This window comes from Coregonus lavaretus (genome assembly GCF_964263955.1).
Source record: "Coregonus lavaretus genome assembly, chromosome: 22".
Classification (NCBI taxonomy): domain Eukaryota; kingdom Metazoa; phylum Chordata; class Actinopteri; order Salmoniformes; family Salmonidae; genus Coregonus; species Coregonus lavaretus.
Window position 1 is genome coordinate 35488956 of NC_140009.1, and position 21280 is coordinate 35510235.

General features: G+C 41.4%; 1 protein-coding gene across 1 annotated transcript; it reads left to right on the forward strand.

Moving 5' to 3' along the window:
- The first annotated feature begins 607 nt into the window (after positions 1-607).
- On the forward strand, positions 608-5317 carry LOC311150387 (translocon-associated protein subunit delta-like). Its single transcript, XM_084187829.1, has 6 exons — positions 608-822; positions 2801-2919; positions 2998-3072; positions 3216-3305; positions 3903-3968; positions 4431-5317. Exons 1-6 carry the CDS (start codon positions 774-776, stop codon positions 4533-4535), a joined length of 504 nt encoding a protein of 167 aa, XP_084043955.1. The 5' UTR covers positions 608-773; the 3' UTR covers positions 4536-5317.
- The last annotated feature ends 15963 nt before the right edge of the window (positions 5318-21280 follow it).

Consider the following 21280-nt stretch of genomic DNA (forward strand, 5'->3'; position numbering starts at 1 on the left):
CCCAAATGGCCCCCTATTCATTTTATGGTGCACAACTTTTAAACAGGGCCACAGGGCTCTGGTCAAAAGTAGTGCACTATATAGGGAATAGGGTCCATGGGTCCTGGTCAAAAGTAATGCACTATATAGGGTTCCATTCGGGACGGAACCAGGCTGTTATTTTGGAACTAGTAGGAATACCTGTATACACAAAATATGAATTATGAAAGGTAGGGTGCAAATACTGCTTGTCAGTAGAAGTATGATTTAGGTTATGATTAGGAATTACTGAAATACGCAAAGGATGGTTAGTCAAACAGGAATGGGATTTTATTTAATCCAATTTGGATGTGATAAACAACCCCCTCTCTCTTTAGAAACATGCTTAGGCTATGTTACCTGGAATGAAATAACCTCAGAAATGCGTATATGATATTGTTACATCCATATTTGAATGGGACTTTTAAGTTGAATATACTTTTACCACCATTAAGTATTTTTTTGTCTTCGTATTTACTTAAGTGAAACACCGTGAAATGTGCAGGATTTTATTCTAAATGGCCTACAAAATACATTTCATACAGTCTCAGTAAGAGGTGACGTGTCAACACAGCCACGTTCCCATAGTGCATTGCGCTGATACGGTACACGTCATTGCAGCTCAACGGTCTGAAATCTGGAGGTATACTTTTTGACATTGGTTCCTTTTTGAAGGAAGACGTGTCTGAAACAACTGCTGAAATAACTAGCTGCACAATTCTTTCTCGTGTTAAAGACATTTTGATAAATCAATCATGATGATCAGAATAGCCGCGTTTATTGCTCTTGTCTGCCTGTGCACAGGTAAGTCATTTCAGAGAGATAGCTACAGTAACTAGCTAGCGTCAAGGAAATGTACAGTGCATTCGGAAAGTATTCAGACCCTTTGACTCTTTCCACGTTATTACATTACAGCCTTATTCTGAAATGGATGAAATTATTTTTTCCCTTCAATCTACACACAATAGTCCATAATGACAAAGCAAAAACTGTTTTTTAGAAATGTTTGCAAATGTGTGTATATATATATCTCACATTTACATAAGTATTCAGACCCTTTACTCAGTAGTTTATTGAAGCACCTTTGGCAGCGATTACAGCCTCGAGTCTTCTTGGGTATGACGCTACAAGCTTGGCACACCTGTACTTGGAGTTTCTCCCATTCTTCTCTGCAGATCCTCTCATGCTCTGTCAGGTTGGATGGGGAGTGTCTTGTCGCTGCACAGCTATTTTCAGGTCTCTCCAGAGATGTTCGATTGGGTTCCAGTCCGGGCTCTGGCTGGCCCACTCAAGGACATTCAGAGACTTGTTCCGAAGCCACTCCTGTGTTGTCTTGGCTGTGTGCTTAGTGTCGTTGTCCTGTTGGAAGGTGAACCTTTGCCCCAGTCTGAGGTCCTGAGCGCTCTGGAGCAGGTTTTCATCAAGGATCTCTGTACTTTGCTCCGTTCATCTTTCCCTCGATCCTGACTAGTCTCCCTGCCGCTGAGAAAACAGCTGCCACTACCATGCTTCACCGTAGGGATGGTGCCAGGTTTCCTCCAGACGTGAGGCTTGGCATTCAGGCCAAAGAGTTACATCTTGGTTTCATCAGACCATATAATCTTTTTTCTCATGGTCTGAGAATCCTTTAGGTGCCTTTTGGCAAACTCCAAGTGGGCTGTCGTGTGCCTTTTTACTGAGGAGTGGTTTCCGTCTGGCCACTCTACCATAAAGGCCTGATTGGTGGAGTGCTGCAGAGATGGTTGTCCTTCTGGAAGGTTCTCCCATCTCCACAGAGGAACAAGGAGCTCTGTCAGAGTGACCATCGGGTTCTTGGTCACCTCCCTGACCAAGGCCCTTCTCCCTGGATTGATCAGTTTGGCCGGGCGGCCAGCTCTAGGAAGAGTCTTGGTTGTTCCAAACTTCTTCCATTTAAGGATGATTGAGGCCACTGTGTTCTTGGGGACCTTCAATGCTGCAGAACACTTCCCCAGATCTGTGCCTCGACACAATCCTGTCTCGGAGCTCTACGGACAATTCCTTCGACCTCATGGCTTGGTTTCTGCTCTGACATGCACTGTCAAATGTGGGACCTTATATAGACAGGTGTGTCTTTCCAAATCAATTTCTCATGTCCAATCAATTTAATTTACCACAGGTGGACTCCAATCAAGTTGTAGAAACATCTCAAGGATGATCAATAGAAACAGGATGCACCTGAGCTCAACTCGAGTATCATAACAAAGGGTCTGAATACTTATGTAAATAAGGTATTTTTGTTTTTCTAAAAACCAGTTTTCGCTTTGTCATTATGGGGTAGGGGTAGGTTGATGAGGGAAAAAAATAATTTAATCAATTTTAGAATAAGGCTGTAACGTAACAAAATGTGGAAAAGGGAAGTGGTCTGAATACTTTCAGAATGCACTGTATTAGCTGGCTAGCATCAGTAGCTAGCTAAATGATAAGAGTTTGCTAGTTAACTAGCTATTTATAAGTAATGTCTTCATATTTAACCATGCAACTATAAATCTAGTAAAGACATTTTAGCTATGTATTTGGATAGCTGGATAAGAAGGTGAATGTTAGCTAACTAGATGGATAGCTAGGTGGCTAGCTACAGTAGCCATTACATTTCAACACAATTTTGCAGATTTTATCAATCTGCTCCACCAGATAGTTGGCTAGCTAGATCAATTATTTTGTTATGCACAAGCTAGGCTCTCCGATTAGAAATTAACACTACCTTCGCATTAAGGTAGCTAGCAAAGACTTTGCTTGATATGTCATTTCTGCCAATGTTTAGGTGAGAGCTGTTCAGACCCTGTGATCACCCCCTCTGCCTACACCACCTCTGATGCCGTCATCTCCTCTGAGTCTGTCTTTATCGTGGAGCTCAGCCTGGCCTGCGCCAATGGAGCCCAGGTACTGTAGTTTGACACGACAGACAGACACACCTCTCTCTTTCTCATCACGCTCTAAATGTGTAATTTCCTTCAACAGAGTGTGGCTCTGTATGCTGACGTCAATGGCAGACAGTTCCCTGTGACCAGAGGCCAGGATGTTGGCAAGTACCAGGTAAGAGATGGCTCTGGTCTGATGTGGACATATACTATGGATGTCCAATATACACTTATCAAGAGTCATTTGAGCCTCTGTGCATGCTGTGTGTTTGACTTAGTTTGTCATGTCTTCACTCTGTCTCTCTCTGTGTTTCTCAGGTGTCCTGGAGCATGCCCCACAAACAGGCTAGCTCTGGTACATACCAGGTCAAATTCTTCGATGAGGAGTCCTATAGCTCTTTGCGCAAGGTAGGTGCATCATTCCTATTCATCTGGCTATGAGTATAACTGGGGACTTTTGCCGCGTTCAAGACAACTCGGAACTCTGAAATCTCTGACTTGGAAACTCATAGAAAGATGAGGTCTGAGTTTCCTGCTTGGAAAGTATCAGAATCAATGAATAGGAAGCTCTACGGCAAAACATTTTAGCACATTTTTACTCTGAGGTTCCTAGTTGTCTTGAACGCGGCATCACTCACACTTGGCAAGATAATCAGCGACCTAGCTACCAGTAATTTTAAATGGAAGGAGGAGACACAGCGGCTTAATGGTTGGCGACTAGACAGCAAGTGACCTGAGTTGAACGTTTCCCAAGTTCATGCACATTTCTGTGACGTGACTGCGCGACAGCCAATCGGGAGAAGGCAGCTCTTGTTAGCAAGCTTTGACATTGGCTAAAAACAACTGCGGTCATGCATGCTGTTTGAAAGATACAACCACCAGGGGAGATCTCAATGACTTGATTATCTCTGCAAGTGTGAGTCCAGAGTAAAATGTTTGTGCATACTGTCAGAAATGGCCTATAGCCTTATGCAAGTGTGTGTGTATTTGTTTGTTTGTTTTTAGGCCCAGAGGAACAATGAAGATAGTGACTCCATCCAGCCTCTCTTCTCTGTCAATGTGGATCACAGGGTGAGTCAGCATAGACAGAATAACAAATTAATACTTGATGAAAGACACTCATGTCTATAGTACACGCATTACACTTGGAAAATGGAGACGTCACAAACGGCAGAAGAGTAAACATTACTGAAGGCACCTTGCCGTTTTTGGAGACAGTGTTGTCTTTGGGAGCAAAAAGCAGTGGGTCGCAAACTTACGGTAAATACGTGAATTGTTTCCACAGTTAGCAAAGATGTTTATCTAGCTTGCAAATGTTATTTACAGTTACACAAAGCTCAGACACGTTTTTGCTACCTAAAGTAGCTCTGCTGTGTCTCCAAAAAAGACTAGGTGTCTCCAGTTGTTTACATTTATCAATTGTGATGCACCTTCCATGTGTTTTCACACATGATGGAACTCTCGTATCTAGTGTTTTTCATTCTCATCTGAGATTCCTTCCTAACTGGTGCTGCGTTGTCTTGTTGTTTCTAGGGTGCATGGAACGGCCCGTGGGTGGCTACTGAGGTTATGGCTGCTCTCATCGGCATCCTGGTGTACTACCTGGCCTTCAACGCTAAGAGCACCATCCAGGCATAAAGGACTACAAGTCCCACAGTTCTCTGCAACTGGATCTCTAAAAGACTGTTGAACTCTGGTGTGACTTTTCTACCAATCCAACATCAACATACCTGTGGCAGAACAACAGTATGCCACCATCCATTTGGAGATGCGAAACTAGAACTAATTGTTTTGTCATTCTTATTTTTTTATTTTAAAGCAGGAGAAGACATTGCATTTTGTCAAGTTGTGGTAAAAAAAATTGCACACCTCAATCGAACCCGATGTACCCCACTAACTGAATTGAGCACAGTCATTTTGTGTTCAAAAGCAAACCCAGGTCCTGAAAGTTAAAGGACTGTTTCTATAGACCATCGCTGACTTCCTTCCACAGCCTCATGCTTATTGTTTACCTACCGGTGGACTTGGCCTCAGAGAGAATATCTGTCCATCATTCTGTGGTCTTTCTTGCGAAGGACCTTTGTATTGGTACTGATACTACACACTCTAAAATGGCTGGTTCTGTATGTACGAGAGTCTGAGTAGGAGTGCTGATCTAAGATGAGTTCCCCCATGTCTTATTCCTTATGATCTGAATAGCAATACTGATCCCAGATCAGCACTCATACGCAGAGACACTTTGTGAATACGGACTCTGATGTTTAAGAGTCTGACGCCCCTGTGGACTTGGCAGTTGCTGACTGGCTGTGTCTTATCTACAGTACATGGAACTGTTGCACTGGCTGGCTGAAGAGGCCAAATATTTCAGGATTGGTGATTATTTGTGCTTGCTAGTCAAATTAATAAATGGTTTGATTTTCTCCTACTGTGTCTCAATTATGCTGCACACATCTACATCTAGGGGCAAAACATTATCCAAGGCCACACTACAATGCGTCAAATAAAAATTAGTTACTGCTTGAGGATGAAGTAGAGCAGGGATCCCTGGCTACATTGAGCTGAGGGACAATTTTTTTCTTGAGCAGATGGTCGAGGAGCCGGGTCATAATTATATATAATTCATAAGCTGCAAATTGACCGCAAGAAGCCCAAACAAATATAATAATAAATAAAAAATGTATGTGCTTTTCAAAACCCCAAAGTTCTAAATATAAGTACTATATACTAATATAGTATTTGACAAACTTTCAAACCTTGATTACATTGGAATATGATCACGTCTATTTATTTGTGGGGATACTTGGGAACAGATTTCCTAAATTAAAATCACTTTGAGCTGATTTCCTGGTGATTTTACAGACTATTTGCTGCCCAATGAAAATTACCATGTTTTGTTCAGAAAACTTGCAGGGCCAAGTAAAATCCCACGATCTGCCAGTTGAAGACCCCTGAAGTAGAGCATGACCTTACTGGTTAGGATATTGAGCGATGTGTTGCCTGCTACATTACATAGGATACCTGTTAAACTGTATAGGCTTTTATCATAGCTATGTCCCAAATGGCACTATAGGGCTCTGCTCAAAAGTATTGCACTGCACTATATACTGACAAAATAATGGAAACACTTGAGTAAATGAGGGATACAAATATATATTGAAAGCAGGGGCTTCCACATGTGTGGTTCCTCAGTTAATTAATCAGTTAACATCCCATAATGCTTAGGGTGTTGAAAAAAATTTTTGGCTACCATGTCTATGCCCCCATAGGATGGCAAAGCCCCCATCCACAGGGCACGAGTGGTCACTGAATGGTTTGATGAACATGAAAACGATGTAAACCAGATCTCAACCCAATTGAACACTTATGGGAGATACTGGAGCGGAGCCTGAGACAGCGTTTTCCATCAACAAAACACCAAAGGATGGAATTTCTCGTGGAAGAATGGTGTTGCATCCCTCCAATAGAGTTCTAGACACATGTAGAATCTATGCCAAGGTGCATTGAAGCTGATCTGGCTCGTGGTGGCCCAACGCCCTATTAAATACACTTTATGTTGGTGTTTCCTTTATTTTGGCAGTTACTTGTAGGTAATAAGGTGTGCCATATATATACCATATATGCCCCTTGACTCAACACCATCTCTTCAATGTCCCCACAAATTCTGGAAAGAAATTCTCATGAATAGTTTTTCCATAATGATATCTTCTTTAGCAACCTATTCTTCTTTATACTCAGCATCTCCTCTCACGTTTGTGTGGTATTATGTGGTAAACATTTCCATAAATCCCTGCATCATCTAGCCCTCCTATTGCTGTAAACAGGGTCACATGCATGCCTATAAGGAGGCCGAAAACCATGGGTGTGTCCCAAAAGGTATTTATGTCCTATATAGTGCACTATCTGGTCAAAAATAGAGTGTTGTTTAGGATACAACCCCTTTCATGGATTTTTGTATTGTGGGGGAATGATCAGGGGGTAGGAAAAACTGTCACACCATTGTATACCTTGATAGTGGAGGAGAGAGCATGCTCTACATTTCAAGACTGGCTGAGGAAGGAGTCTGATTTTAAGTGGCTGTTGCAATCTGGATCTCTCTTCTCTCTCTCTCTCTCTCTCTCTCTCTCTCTCTCTCTCTCTCTCTCTCTCTCTCTCTCTCTCTCTCTACTGTCAAATCTAGCAGGCTTGTTTGTTCTCAACTGTCTTCTAGAAAGTCGTAGTTATTTTAGGTCAACATTTAAGTGGAGGCTGTTGAGGGGAGGACGGCTCATAGTAATGGCTGGAATGGAGTCAATGGAATAGTATCATACACATCAAAGACGTGGTTTCCATGCAGTTGATACCACTCCATTGACTCCATTCCAGCCATTATTATGAGCCGTCCTCCCCTCAACAGCCTCCACTGATTTACTGTATTTACTGGACAGTGTGTGGCAGCTGTGTGCTGCATGTCTGTGGTTCACTACCATCATAATTGAACAGTGTTGCTACATACCCTCCCACTCTCTCCAGCTGAAACACCATCACCTTATAGGTTGGTCTGCGGATTACTTGTAAATGAAACCCTCATTTTGTATCACTACTTTGTATTATCTTTTATGCTACTCATATGCCTCTATGTCTGGTCTCTATACAGTAGCATTGTCTAGTCTAGGCTTATATCGAATAGCCGGCAGGGATGTAGCTCAGTTGATAGAGCATGGTGTTTGCAACGCCAGGGGTGTGGGTTCAATTCCCACAGGGGGTATGAAAAAAATAAATAATGTAAGTCGCTCTGGATAAGAGCGTCTGCTAAATGACGTAAATGTAAATGTAAATGTTATGAGAACACAGTAACTGTAACTCTATCTAAGCGAATTAGGTCAACTCTCTGTACTTAGTCCAGGTAACACGATATACTGTACACTCTCCTGTATACCTAAACAATGTACAAAGTACACGTGAGCTTTCTCATATGTCTATCTTTTCTTTAACAACACAATAGTTCAGAAACATCCTCTTCTGGAGTAATTCTGAAATAACACGTGGTGTGTGTGTGCGGGCGTGCGTGTTTGTGTGCATGCCTCCGTGCACATGCATGTGTGTGAGACAGTATGTATGAAAGACACTCCCAAATCACCAAGCTTGTTCCTGTGCTATGGTGTGACTGGGAAGGGAAACGACAAAGCCTGATGCATACATATTGACATGGCTAACCCTTCCTTTCTTCCTCCCTGCTCTCTATCTAATGCTCCTCGGCTGCATTGCTAGGTCCTCTTGGACCAACATCATCTACCTATAGTCATTGTCCAGAATGGCACCATATTCCCTATTTAGTGCACTACTTTTGACCAGATCCATATGGGCCCTGGTCAAAAGTAGTGCAGTATATAGGGAATAGAAGTGCCTTATATTGTGAATAGGGTTACATTTGGGACTCACACCTTTTTTTATTTTACATTTATTTAACTAGGCAAGTCAGTTAAGAACAAATTCTTCTTTACAATAACGGCCTACACCGGCCAAACCCGGACCAATTGTGCGCCGCCCTATGGGACTCCCAATCACGGCCGGTTGTAATGACGCCTCAAGCACTGAGATGCAGTGCCTTAGACCACTGCGCCACTCGGGAGCCCTTGGACTAATAGCACCCATATTTGTCCTCAGGAGTCAGTCAAACTACAGTACAGTATATCAAGAGGTCACTTTAACATGTCAGCAACCCAGTGGGAACAGTTGGTTGAAATAACGTCATTACTGGTTGAAATATGGTTAAAATTATGTCATTACAACCATGGGCGCCTGACTTTCAGGTGCAGAAGGTGAGTTTAATAATGATAAACAAAACATGAGCCACATACAGAACGTGAATAAAAACAATACTACCTAGTGACTGATGGCTACTGGGAGAGTAATCAAGGAAATAATGATGTCCAGGTGTGCGTAATGATGGTTGCCAGGGCCGGTGGTTAGTAGACCCGCGACGTCGAGCGGCGGAGCTGGGGAGTGGGAGTAGGCGTGACACGGGGAGGAAAACATTTTCACAGATGTAATAATGTAATATTAGGCCTACTGATTATTTCTAACTATCTTGCGAGCTACTCATTGACAGCCCGCAACCTACCGGACATGCAGTTTTCTGTTAAGGTGCAACCTTTAGTAGGCTGATGGAAGGCTACTCAGAGTCTGCACTACAGAAAAGCTAAAATAAAGGATGTTTTATTATCACATACAACAGATAAGTACAGCGAAATGTATTGTTTTACAGTGTCAGCCATAGTAGTATGGTGCCCCTAGAGCGAATTAGGGTTAAGTGCCTTGCTCAAGGGCACTTCGACAGATTTTACTTCTTGTCGGCTCAGGTATTTGGACCAGCTAACTTGCGGTTAATGATCCAACCCTCTAACCGCTAGGCTGCCCGCAAATCTCTCGTTGTCAGATTCTCGTGGACAGATAAAGAGGAAATAACAAACTTTCGCGACAGAATTTAACTTCTGCATAACCGAGATTACAGATAAACCTAATCAGACATGCCCGTGCACGTCATGATTCTTACAGGCAAAGTGAAATGATACAATTAATTTGCTCGTGGTGCATGCAGTTCAAATCATATGTAAACACCATTGGACCAACACCATCAGACATGAAACAATAATAATATAATATAATATGCCATTTAGCAGACGCTTTTATCCAAAGCGACTTACAGTCATGCGTGCATACATTTTTGTGTATGGGTGGTCCCGGGGATCGAACCCACTACCTTGGCGTTACAAGCGCCGTGCTCTACCAGCTGAGCTACAGAGGACCACACATATACAAATGTAACAACAGCACAACAAAATAGATAAACAATTTTCCTTTGCAGGTGCCTTTTCATTTTACACACCAGTGGTACAACTAGTGCTTTCTAACTGTACTGAACCAAAACAGCGCGCCAGAGCGAAGCAAAACTTTAGAGTGGTCGACAAAACCATTCATCTTGAGGCAATGGGGGGGAGGGGGGAGTGCAAAGTAGCCTACAATCTGTTCATTATTATATAATATTTAAAATGGACATCTATTTTAATACAGACTAGCTCAAAACATTACTAATCATTGAAAATGGCAAATTACCCAATGGATCATGACACATTTCTAGTAAAAAAGCATAAGTTTGCATCCTTTGAAAGTGGGATTGCAATTGCTCTGTTTGCTCCATTGCTCAGGCGCCTATGATTACAACATGTTTACAAGCAGAACTGGTTTGAAATATGGTTGAAATTGTGTCATTACAATCTGCAGGTTTAGAGTACATGCACATTTTGTTTTGTTTCTTTCTTAGTTTATATTAATACAGTACTTGCGTGAGGCTAGATGTGTTGATCAATTGATCAATTGAGTTATTATTTTTCTTCATGAAAATTAAAGCCTACCTAGACAAATATTGTGTGGTTATAATTTCTTCACATGATTGAGAGACTAAACAGAAGGGGGAAAACATAGTAGCCCATGACTGGGTATTAACATCACTTCACTGCACTGATAGTTGTTGAAAATGAAAATCCAATCTCTGGTTCAGTGTTTGAGTAGGTTACTGTACTGTAGTAGTGGGACTGTGTGATGTCAGGCACATATATTTATTTACATCAATGAGAGATAATGATAAAGAAACAGAGTGAGAAATAAATGGAAAAAACATACAGTAGCTACACCCATGACTTGGGTACCAACATCGCTTTAGTGCACTGATAATTGTTGAAAAGAAGAGTCTGCTCTGTCTCAGTCAGAATGAGTGATGAATCTGAAAAAAGAAACCTACAGTAGCTATACTCATGACTTGGGTATCAACATCTTCAGTGCACTGATAGTTGTTGAAAAGAAAATGTCAGCCTCTGACTCTGTGGGTCTGTTTGCTAGTCCATCTCTGGCTCAGTGTCTAGGATTTAGACTAGAGTGTAGGGTTAGGAGAAAGAGTGTGTTAATGGGGTTGTAGTGTACTGTAGTGTAGCTGTGTGCTCCATCAGGCAGAGTAAAACTCCTTTGACAGAGGTGTAAAACAGGCTCTACTCCGGTGGCCTCTGTGCCGACACACACACACACACACAACGCCGGGCTGGGGCTCTGGGCTGCAGACATCAAAGGAGCAGGACTCAGCAGAGTGGAAACTGGCGTCACGCAAATGATTCTCAAGTGATGTAACCACCGAACCAGACCGGCTGTTTTCTACAGACAGTCAGACAAAGAGACAGGCAGGCGAGCAGGTAGACAGTAGCCTTTGATGAGGCCCTTCAGTTTGGAGGAGGGTTTTAGTTACTGAAGAGCTAAACATAACAGTTTAACCCTCTAAAAGCTCAATGTTTTCTCTATGATATTTACTGCCTTAACACATACAGTATATTTGCTTTAACATGGACAATCTTCAGTTCCTGGCTGGTCTCATAGACAAGACATAACATAGTAAACGAAAATCAGAGACACTGAAATTAGTATAATATTGTATGTTATGTTTGGTATGGTTACATATTAGAGAAGGTTACTTAACGTATAAACAAAAGTAGGAAGGTGGGTGGGTAAGCATATAACGCGAACGTCTAGCAACCCGAAGGTTGCGTGTTCAAATCTCATCACAGACAACGTTAGCATTTTAGCAACTACTTACTACTCTTTAGCTACTTTGCAACTACTTAGCATGTTAGCTAACCATTCCCCTAACCCTTTAATCTAACGCCTAACCCTAACCTTAACCTTAACCCTTACCTTAACCCTAACCTTAACATTTACCTAACCCTATAACCACTAACCTAGCTAACGTTAGCCACCTAGCTAACATTAACCTTAGTGACCTAGCCACCTAGCTAATGTTAGCCACAACCAATTGGAATTCGTAACATTATACGTTATGTAATTCGTTACATATCATACGAAATGGATGATGGACATCCACAAATTAATACATACCAAACGTAACATATCATACTAATTTGAGCGTCCTAGATTTTCATTTACTATGTTACGTCTACCCCTGAGTCCAGGTTGTCAATTCAGACAGTTTGGAGGAGGGTTTTAGTTGCTAAACATAACAGTTTAATAAGCCATAAATTGTAATAGAAGAGTTAGAGTGTCAGACATGTCTTTGGGTTTGATATAGTACAGTATAACCCCTGGCTGAATACCACACACTGGTGTTGTATTGAAAATAATGGATGGTTCTTCTGCTATAATGCTCACCATTGATCTATGGGAAGTGTTTTATAGTATGTCTCTTACTGTATGGGCTCGTCTCAAATGGCACCCTATTAGCCGGCTCTGGTCAAAAGTACTGTACGTTATAGGGAATAGGGTGCCATTTGGGAAGCCACCTATGTCTTTACTGTATCTTCCCCTTTGTCTTCTTTTGTTCTGTAAAATAAAAAGGGGGCTCAACCGGGCTTCCTCACTGTTTTACTCTTCTTCTCTCTCATCTCCTTTTCCTTCTCGCTCTTTCCCTCTTTTTCTTTGTCAGCTTTTCCTCTGTAGTCCTGTGTAGCTCAGTTGGTAGAGCATGGTGCTTGCAATGCCAGGGTTGTGGGTTCATTTCCCACGGGGGGCCAGTATGATAATGTATGCACTCGCTAACTGTAAGTTGCTCTGGATAAGAGCATCTGCTAAAATGAAAATGTCATTGTAGGCTATTCAATGATTGGGTTTCCTTATAATCCTATTTTCTACTGAAGTCAATTGCCTGAGAAGAGCGAACAATATAAGGGCAGACATATTTTTTCTATTTTATTTGAAAACATCTATCTATTCCCTCCTAGTAAATCATTGCCATTGTTCGTTTAGATATACATTTCAAAAGACCCAGAAATACTAACATACAGTTCTATTTTACAGTGTCTGTGAACTGCAATTGTAAAGTGTGCAAGATCAGGCCTTTTGCTCAGACCTTTGTTGGCCATAAAACCTGTAAAAAAAACGTCAAAAGAAAGAAAAGAGCACTAATAAAAAGATATCACTTGTTTCTCTCAGGACTGTTTTTACCATGTTGGGCAAATCACAGGGTCTTCAATGGGCACGGAAAAACACAGGCCTAAAAACACTCTGTAACCATGGCAACAACAGGTAGGTAACCTCAAGTGATAATACAAATAATACAAATACAAAACGCCAGTCAAAAGTATTCACAGAGCATTGTTTTTGGGTTTTGATATATCCAACATGATAAAATAATGTGTGACTATATTTGGAGTGTGACTGACGAGGTTGCAAACAGTTGCAGTTAAACTATAGTCATAAATATAGGCACCGCAAATGCCTGTGATGTGAGAACATTTCCTGGAAAGAAACAAACTCCCCAAATAATATTTGCAGCTGTTCTGACAGACAAGTCCCTAGATACGCCTCACCAGTGGTGGAAAAGTACCCAATTATCATACTTGAGTAAAAGTAAAGATACACTGTACCTTAATAGAAAATTGCTCAAGTTAAAGTGAAAGTCACCCAGTAAAATACTACTTGAGTAAAAGTCTAAAAGTATATTTTTGTTTGTTTACTTTTTACCCCGTTTTCTCCCCAATTTTGTGATATCCAATTTGTAGTTACAGTCTTGTCCCATCGCTGCAACTCCCCAATGGACTTGGGAGAGGCGAAGGTCGAGAGCCATGCGTCCTCCGAACACACACACACACACACACACACACACACACACACACACACACACACACACACACACACACACACACACACACACACACACACACACACACACACAAGATTATAACAGCCATTGGTTTTATATTAACTAACGTTTGTGTGTGTCTAGAGATAACCTTGGCTTGTCCCCAAGCTGGCAAGGAAGTCTGCTATGCATGCAAGATTACCCCAGTGAAGACAAGGAAACAGACAGGGTAAATGTTTCTAGGAATGATATTATAATTCTTGTGAAGAACTTGTTTTTCTACACTAGAGTTTTTGTGTTTTTCTTTCCATCCTCGTGTGTATCCTTTCTTTATTTGTGGTTGTGCCACAAGCGAATGCGTTCAGGAACGCATAATGCACCTTGAAAACATATTTGCTTGGCTCATGAATCTGTTAAAAATCAATGAGTACGAGACAGAAAAAAACATTCTCAACAGAAAAGCTCCCTTGCCCCTTAGAGCGCTCAACAACAACAACAACAATAAACAATGAACATACAACAAAACCAACAACAACAATCCACTTCCTTTTTGTCAACAGAAATGTGTTTGTTTGTTTGTAACTGCCAGAGGACATGATACCCTTTACACACTACTGAGCCGAGCCGTAGTGTTATTCGTTGAGAACATACAGTAGTTGTGACGGATTCAAAATATATAAAAGCCAGGCTGGAAAGAGTCCAGGACAGATAAAGATGATCTCTGTTCTGGAAGAGAAGACATCCCACAGAACTGTAATACCCTTTTCAAACTGGCTTGGATGTTTTCTTATAACATTATCCCTTTATGGTTACAGCAACTATGGTGGATGATGTATAACCAGGCTGGAACACAATGGCTCGGCTCGGCTCAGTCGTTTTGAAAAAAGGTAGAATGTTGAAACTTGAACAAAAATCATACAGATTAAGCAATCAATCAACCAAATGTATTTATAAAGCCCTTTTTACATCAGCAGATGTCACAAAGTGCTATACAGAAACCCAGCCTAAAACCCCAAACAGCAAACAATGCAGATGTAGAAGCACGGTGGATAGGAAAAACTCCCTAGAAAGGCAGAAACCTAGGAAGAAACCTAGAGAGGAACCAGGCTCTGAGGGGTGGCCAGTCCCTTTCTGGCTGTGCCGGTTGGAGATTATAACAGTACATGTCCATTAAGGCCAGATTTTTCTCCAAGATCTTCAAATGTTCAAAGATGACCAGCAGGGTCAAATAATAATCACAGTGGTTGTAGAGGTTGCAACAGGTCAGTACATCAGGCGTAAATGTCACCTGGCTTTTCATAGCCGAGCATTTAGAGGTTGAAATAGCAGGTGCGGTAGAGAGAGAGAGAGTTGAAACAGCAGATCTGGGACAAGGTAGCGCGTTGGGTGAACAGGTCAGGGTTCCATAGCCGCAGGCAGAAGAGTTGAAACTGGAGCAGCAGCACGACCAGGTGGACTGGGGACAGCAATGAGTGATCAGGCCAGGTAGTCCTGAGGTATGGTCCTAGGGCTCAGGTCCTCCGGGAGGGGAGGGAGAGAGGGAGAGAGAAATAATTAGAGGGACCATCAGCCTACTGTAACTGACCTACTGGACTGATACCTAAAAACGTATCGTTCATTTACTTATACTGTACCGTCTGGTCACACAATAAAGGCATGTATCACACATTTTCTTAAACACAGTTCACAAACCACACTGGTCAAAGTCTCATTTGAAATTGGTAGACACTGATATATGGATTTAATCTATTTTTATACACACATAAAGTTACAACATGTACGTATGTACACTTGAAGTCGGAAGTTTACATACACTTAGGTTGGAGTCATTAAAACTCGTTTTTCAACCACTCCACAAATTTCTTGTTAACAAACTATAGTTTTGGCAAGTCGGTTAGGACATCTACTTTGTGCATGACACAAGTAATTTTTCCAACAATTGTTTACAGACAGATTATTTCACTTATAATTCACTGTATCACAATTCCAGTGGGTCAGAAGTTTACATACACTAAGTTGACTGTGCCTTTAAACAGCATGGAAAATTCCAGAAAATGATGTCATGGCTTTAGAAGCTTCTGATAGGCTAATTGACATAATTTGTGTCAATTGGAGGTGTACCTGTGGATGTATTTCAAGGCCTACCTTCAAACTCAGTGCCTCTTTGCTTGACATCATGGGAAAATCAAAAGAAATCAGCCAAGACCTCAGAAAAAACATTGTAGACCTCCACAAGTCTGGTTCATCCTTGGGAGCAATTTCCAAACGCCTGAAGGTACCATGTTCATCTGTACAAACAATAGTACGCAAGTATAAACACCATGGGACCACGCAGCCTTCATACCGCTCAAGGAAGAAGACGCGTTCTGTCTCCTAGAGGTGAACGTACTTTGGTGCGAAAAGTGTAAATCAATCCCAGAACAACAGCAAAGGACCTTGTGAAGATGCTGGAGGAAACAGGTACAAAAGTATCTATATCCACAGTAAAACGAGTCCTATATCGACATAACCTGAAAGGCCGCTCAGCAAGGAAGAAGCCACTGCTACAAAACCGCCATAAAAAAGCCAGACTACGGTTTGCAACTGCACATGGGGACAAAAGATCTTACTTTTTGGAGAAATGTCCTCTGGTCTGATGAAACAAAAATAGAACTGTTTGGCCATAATGACCATCGTGATGTTTGGAGGAAAAAGGGGGTTACTTGCAAGTTGAGGAAAACCATCCCAAACGTGAAGCACGGGGGTGGCAGCATCATGCTGTGGGGGTGCTTTGCTGCAGGAGGGACTGGTGCACTTCACAAAATAGATGCCATCATGAGGAAGGAAAATTATGTGGATATATTGAAGCAACATCTCAAGACATCAGTCAGAAAGTTAAAGCTTGGTCGCAAATGGGTCTTCCAAATGGACAATGACCCCAAGCATACTTCCAAAGTTGTGGCAAAATGGCTTAAGGACAACAAAGTCAAGGTATTGGAGTGGCCATCACAAAGCCCTGACCTCAATCCTTTGGAACATGTGTGGGCAGAACTGAAAAAGCATGTGCGAGCAAGGAGGCCTACAAACCTGACTCAGTTACACCAGCTCTGTCAGGAGGAATGGGCCAAAATTAATCCAAACTTATTGTGGGAACCTTGTGGAAGGCTACCCGAAATGTTTCACCCAAGTTAAACAATTTAAAGGCAATGCTACCAAATACTAATTGAGTATAAGTAAACTTCTGACCTACTGGGAATGTGATGATAGAAATAAAAAGCTGAAATAAATCATTCTCTCTACTATTATTGTGACATTTCACATTCTTTAAATAAAGTGTTGATTCTAACTGACCTAAGACAGGGAATTTTTACTCTGATTAAATGTCAAGAATTGTGTAAAACTGAGTTTAAATGTATTTGGCTAAGGTGTATGTAAACTTCCGACTTCAACTGTAGCTATCATAGTAATAATGATCTTTAAAAACATTTGTAACAGATTATTGACGTCATAAGTCTGTCATGCAGTTGAAGGGCCTATGCAGTATACTTTTATTTAAAAATAAAGGAATAGAAAATATTACCGAAACATACATACATACATACATCTGTACATACATGAACATAAGATAGTAACAACGGGAACTTAAATATTTCAATTTCTCATTTGTTTAGACATAGAATAAATAAGAGATAAACATATCTGGAACATACAACATGACTTGAGGTCTGACATAATATGAAACTGATCCCTGCTCTTTGTGGTTTGTCTGTCTGTCTAGAGGGAAGCCCATCTACTACAGTAAAAACTGTATTATATTGTATTATAAGGCCTCTCTACTACCAGATCTGTATTATAAGGCCTCTCTGCCACAGTAAATACTGCATTATCCTAGGAGGGGGCCCTAGCCTGGTCCCAGATCTGTTTGTGTCGTATTGCCAACTCCTATGATCAGTTGGCAAGATAGCACAAACAGATCTGGGACCAGGCTAGGGAGGCCCCTCTCTCTACTATTTATTATATTGCTGCTATAACCAGTGCTTGACTTGGGCAGGAGCTCACCGGAGCTGAGTACAGGCACCTCAAATGTTCTTCTGCTTGAGCTCCTGTTACTCTTATAGTATATAAGCTCAAAAGTATTGTGGTGCTCCTGCACCTAAATATAAACAGTACAGGCACCCAAAACGAGTACTTACACCTGTTTCAGTTCAAGTGAAGCACTGGCTATAACAACACAGGCACTTTGTTTGGCTCTGAGTGATTTGGATCTAGCCTGGTCCCAGATCTGTTTGTGCTGCCTTGCCATGACAATAGGCAAAGAAGCAAAAACAGATCTGGAACCAGGCTAATTTGGATCCTGATATAAACTGAATGATAGTTTCACCTTAATAGACAATGGATGCTCTCATTCTATATTTCCAAAACACAACTAATCTAAAGCGTACTAAATTCAGTGTCTAGTGAACATAATCTTATAAATCTCATCTACATTGTTACTGTAAGTAAGACCTGAACATGTGACTATTCTTTGTTTCCTATGTAGATATTGTAGCATTAACATCTTTGGTATATAGTCTTTCTTGTTCTTTATCACTGTACTCAAGTACATCTCTGTTGGAGCCTTTGCAATTATAGGATATACAGGTAACTGTCAAAATAAAGGAAACACTTGAGTAAATGAAGGATACAAAGTATATGGAAAGCAGGTGGTTCCTGAGTTAATTAAGCAATTAACATCCCACCATGCTTAGGGTCATGTATAAAATGCCCAGTTGCCCATTATTTTGGCTACCATGGCTAAAAGAAGAGATCTCAGTGACTTTGAAAGAAGGATCTCAAAGGATCATAGGGGGTTTAAAGGGTGTGTGTGTCTCAGTCACCAGATCTCAACCCAATTGAACACTTATGGGAGATTCTGGAGTGGCGCCTGAGACTAAGTTTTCCACCACCATCAACAAAACACCAAATGATGGAAGGAAAGGTGTCTCATCCCTCCAATAGAGTTCCAGAAACTTATAGAAACTATGCAAAGGCGGATTGAAGCTGTTCCGGCAGCTAGTGGTGGCACAATGCCCTATTAAGACACTTTATATTGGTGTTTCCTTTATTTTGGCAGTTACCTGTATATCATACATAGTATATATTCATCATAATTTCTTACACAATCTGTAAATAATAACGGTCGTACTGTACTGTGCCTCTGCAATACTTTCAATAAATACATTTAAAATCATTGATTTACATGGAATGGTCATGCATTGGTATGTGCTGTTGTCAATGTGATAGCTGTAATTTCCTTCATTGTACAGTCTGAATTCAATTCCTTGTGGTTTTTCTACAATGTGTTATTACTTGTGCATGCACTTGAAACCATAAAATCCAAGATGTGGTCATCACTGCATATTAGCAATGTGATATCTTTCTTTGCACCTCAGTGTCTCTCGTGGGCAGCCGTGGAACAAGCTCCCTCACGACGCCAGGACAGCGGAGTCACTCACCACCTTCCGGAGACATTTGAAACCCCACCTCATTAAGGAATACCTGGGATAGGATAAAGTAATCCTTCTACCCCCCCCCCCCCCCTTTACTCCAACCCCCCCCCCCCCCAAAAAAAAAAAAAAAACATTGTAAAGTGGTTATCCCACTGGCTATAAGGTGAATGCACCTATTTGTAAGTCGCTCTGGATAAGAGCGTCTGCTAAATGACGTAAATGTAAAATGTTAATGTTTCCATGTGTTTATGAGTTACACTCATGGCATGACACCCATACATGACGGTGGTGGTGGTGGTTGTGGTGGTGGTGGTGGTGGTGGTGCACTTCTAAGAAGTCTCTCTCTCTCTCTCTTCTCGCTATTTTGAACATGCTCCCATGTGTCTAGTATTGTTTATCTAGATAATTATTTTCAGATTTCTCTCCAGATGTGAAATATAATCACATAATTGCAGCCCAGCTTATTGTTGAAGCATTGGCATGTTAGATTAATTCACTCCTCTTCTCTCTCTCTCTCTTTCTCTCTTGCTATGTTGAACATGCTCCCATGTGTCTAGTATTGTTTATCCAGAGTATTTATTCAGATTTCTCTCCAGGTCTCCTCTTACTGCATCGCTGCATTGTTTGACTCTTTCTCCTTGCACAAGTCACCATCGTTCTTTCCTTTCTTTCTTTCTTTCCTTTCTTTCTTTCTTTCTTTCTTTCTTTCTTTCTTTCTTTCTTTCTTTCTTTCTTTCTTTCTTTCTTTCTTTCTTTCTTTCTTTCTTTCTTTCTTTCTTTCTTTCTTTCTTTCTTTCTTTCTTTGAAACCAGAGATTCGTCTCCTGCTCTCCTGAGTGAATATGAATTCCACCTCAGGCATGCATTTAGAATTCATCCTCTCCTCTCTTCAGGCCTCTGATTGGAGTTGCAGCCAATAATCAGCATAGGAACCTACAAGAAGAACCAGAAGAGAGACAAGGACACACACACACACACACACACACACACACACACACACACACACACACACTCAAGCAGCTAGTTAATCAATACAAGTGGTAGGTAGTACAGAGACCCAAAGACTTGGCCATTTGGGGCACAGATTGTTTCACCATCTGCATATTCAATCCACACACTCAGTCTACTCTAAATAAACTCACTCCTGAATGGAGCACACTCTACATCACACACTGAAGACAGGACACACAGTGTGCACCACAAAGCCTTCCCCTCCCACAACCATCACATTGTAGAAGCTGATTCATGTTGGTCTGATTTATCTTGGTCATGTCATGTACAAGACATGTATGCATACAATGTAGGAGATTATGAAATCATGCATATGTAATCAGAACCATACAGCCAGTACAATGTGTATGTCTAAGATTTAAAATGACAGTATCAGTCTCTCTCGCTCTCTCTCTCTCGCTCTCTCTCTCTCTCTCTCTCTCTCTCTCTCTCTCTCTCTCTCTCTCTCTCTCTCTCTCTCTCTCTCTCTCTCTCTCTCTCTCTCTCTCTCTCTCTAGTCTGCTGTCTGGCTGCTTTGTTCTGTAGTGTGGGCCGTAGTGTACTGTGAGCTTATGCACTGCTTTGTACATTAGGCATGTAGTCCAGTCAATAAACATTTAATGTACTGCCCATGCCCTCTTGCGGGAGGTGAAGTCATTTGTAGCCGTGAAGGGAATCACATTCCTTCTCTTGCACTGTTCTGTTTATATAGAGACAGAGATGTAGAGACAATGTATCGTACAGTATGTTTATACTCCATGGTCAGCTTATTCAAAGGAACATTTTAATAGCTTTCTTTGTTTTAGTTCCGTTTCTACAGTACCAAGTGGACATCTGATCCTGCTGTTGATATAGGTATATTTATAGGTACAGGTACCTATACAGGTGCTGTAAAGTTCTATATTCCATTATGTAGTGTTGACGTCGTCACTCACGTTTGTCCTCCTCAGCTGACTCACGTTTCTCCTCTCGTTCAATAGCAACCTCCTCGGTGAGAGGGAGAGAAGACAGAGGGGACAGACAGACAGACAGGTGATGTTTCATAACGGTCCTTCCTTCCTGGCCATAACACAGCTGTCCATGTTTCCGTGTTGGGGGAAATGTGTTTGCTGCCTGAAGGTCAGTGCGGGCTGTCCTCTAGTCTTAGGTGCTGGCAGCAGTGGAGGTGGTGGTGTTTGTGTGTGTGAGACAGTATAAGCTGTCCTTGGTGGAGTGTGAGTGCTCCAAAAGATTTGGAAATTATGTTATTTTATACTAATACAATTGCTCAGAGAAGGAGATTTTGTTAAACAAGTAATTCATAAAATCTAA

Bases quoted from the DNA above. Each gene is read 5' to 3' on its own strand.
- LOC311150387 (XM_084187829.1), top strand. From the start codon at position 774: ATGATGATCAGAATAGCCGCGTTTATTGCTCTTGTCTGCCTGTGCACA. The intron at 3,073-3,215 runs GTAAGAGATGGC...TGTGTTTCTCAG, and splicing joins AGGATGTTGGCAAGTACCAG to GTGTCCTGGAGCATGCCCCA. The intron at 3,306-3,902 runs GTAGGTGCATCA...GTTTGTTTTTAG, and splicing joins CCTATAGCTCTTTGCGCAAG to GCCCAGAGGAACAATGAAGA.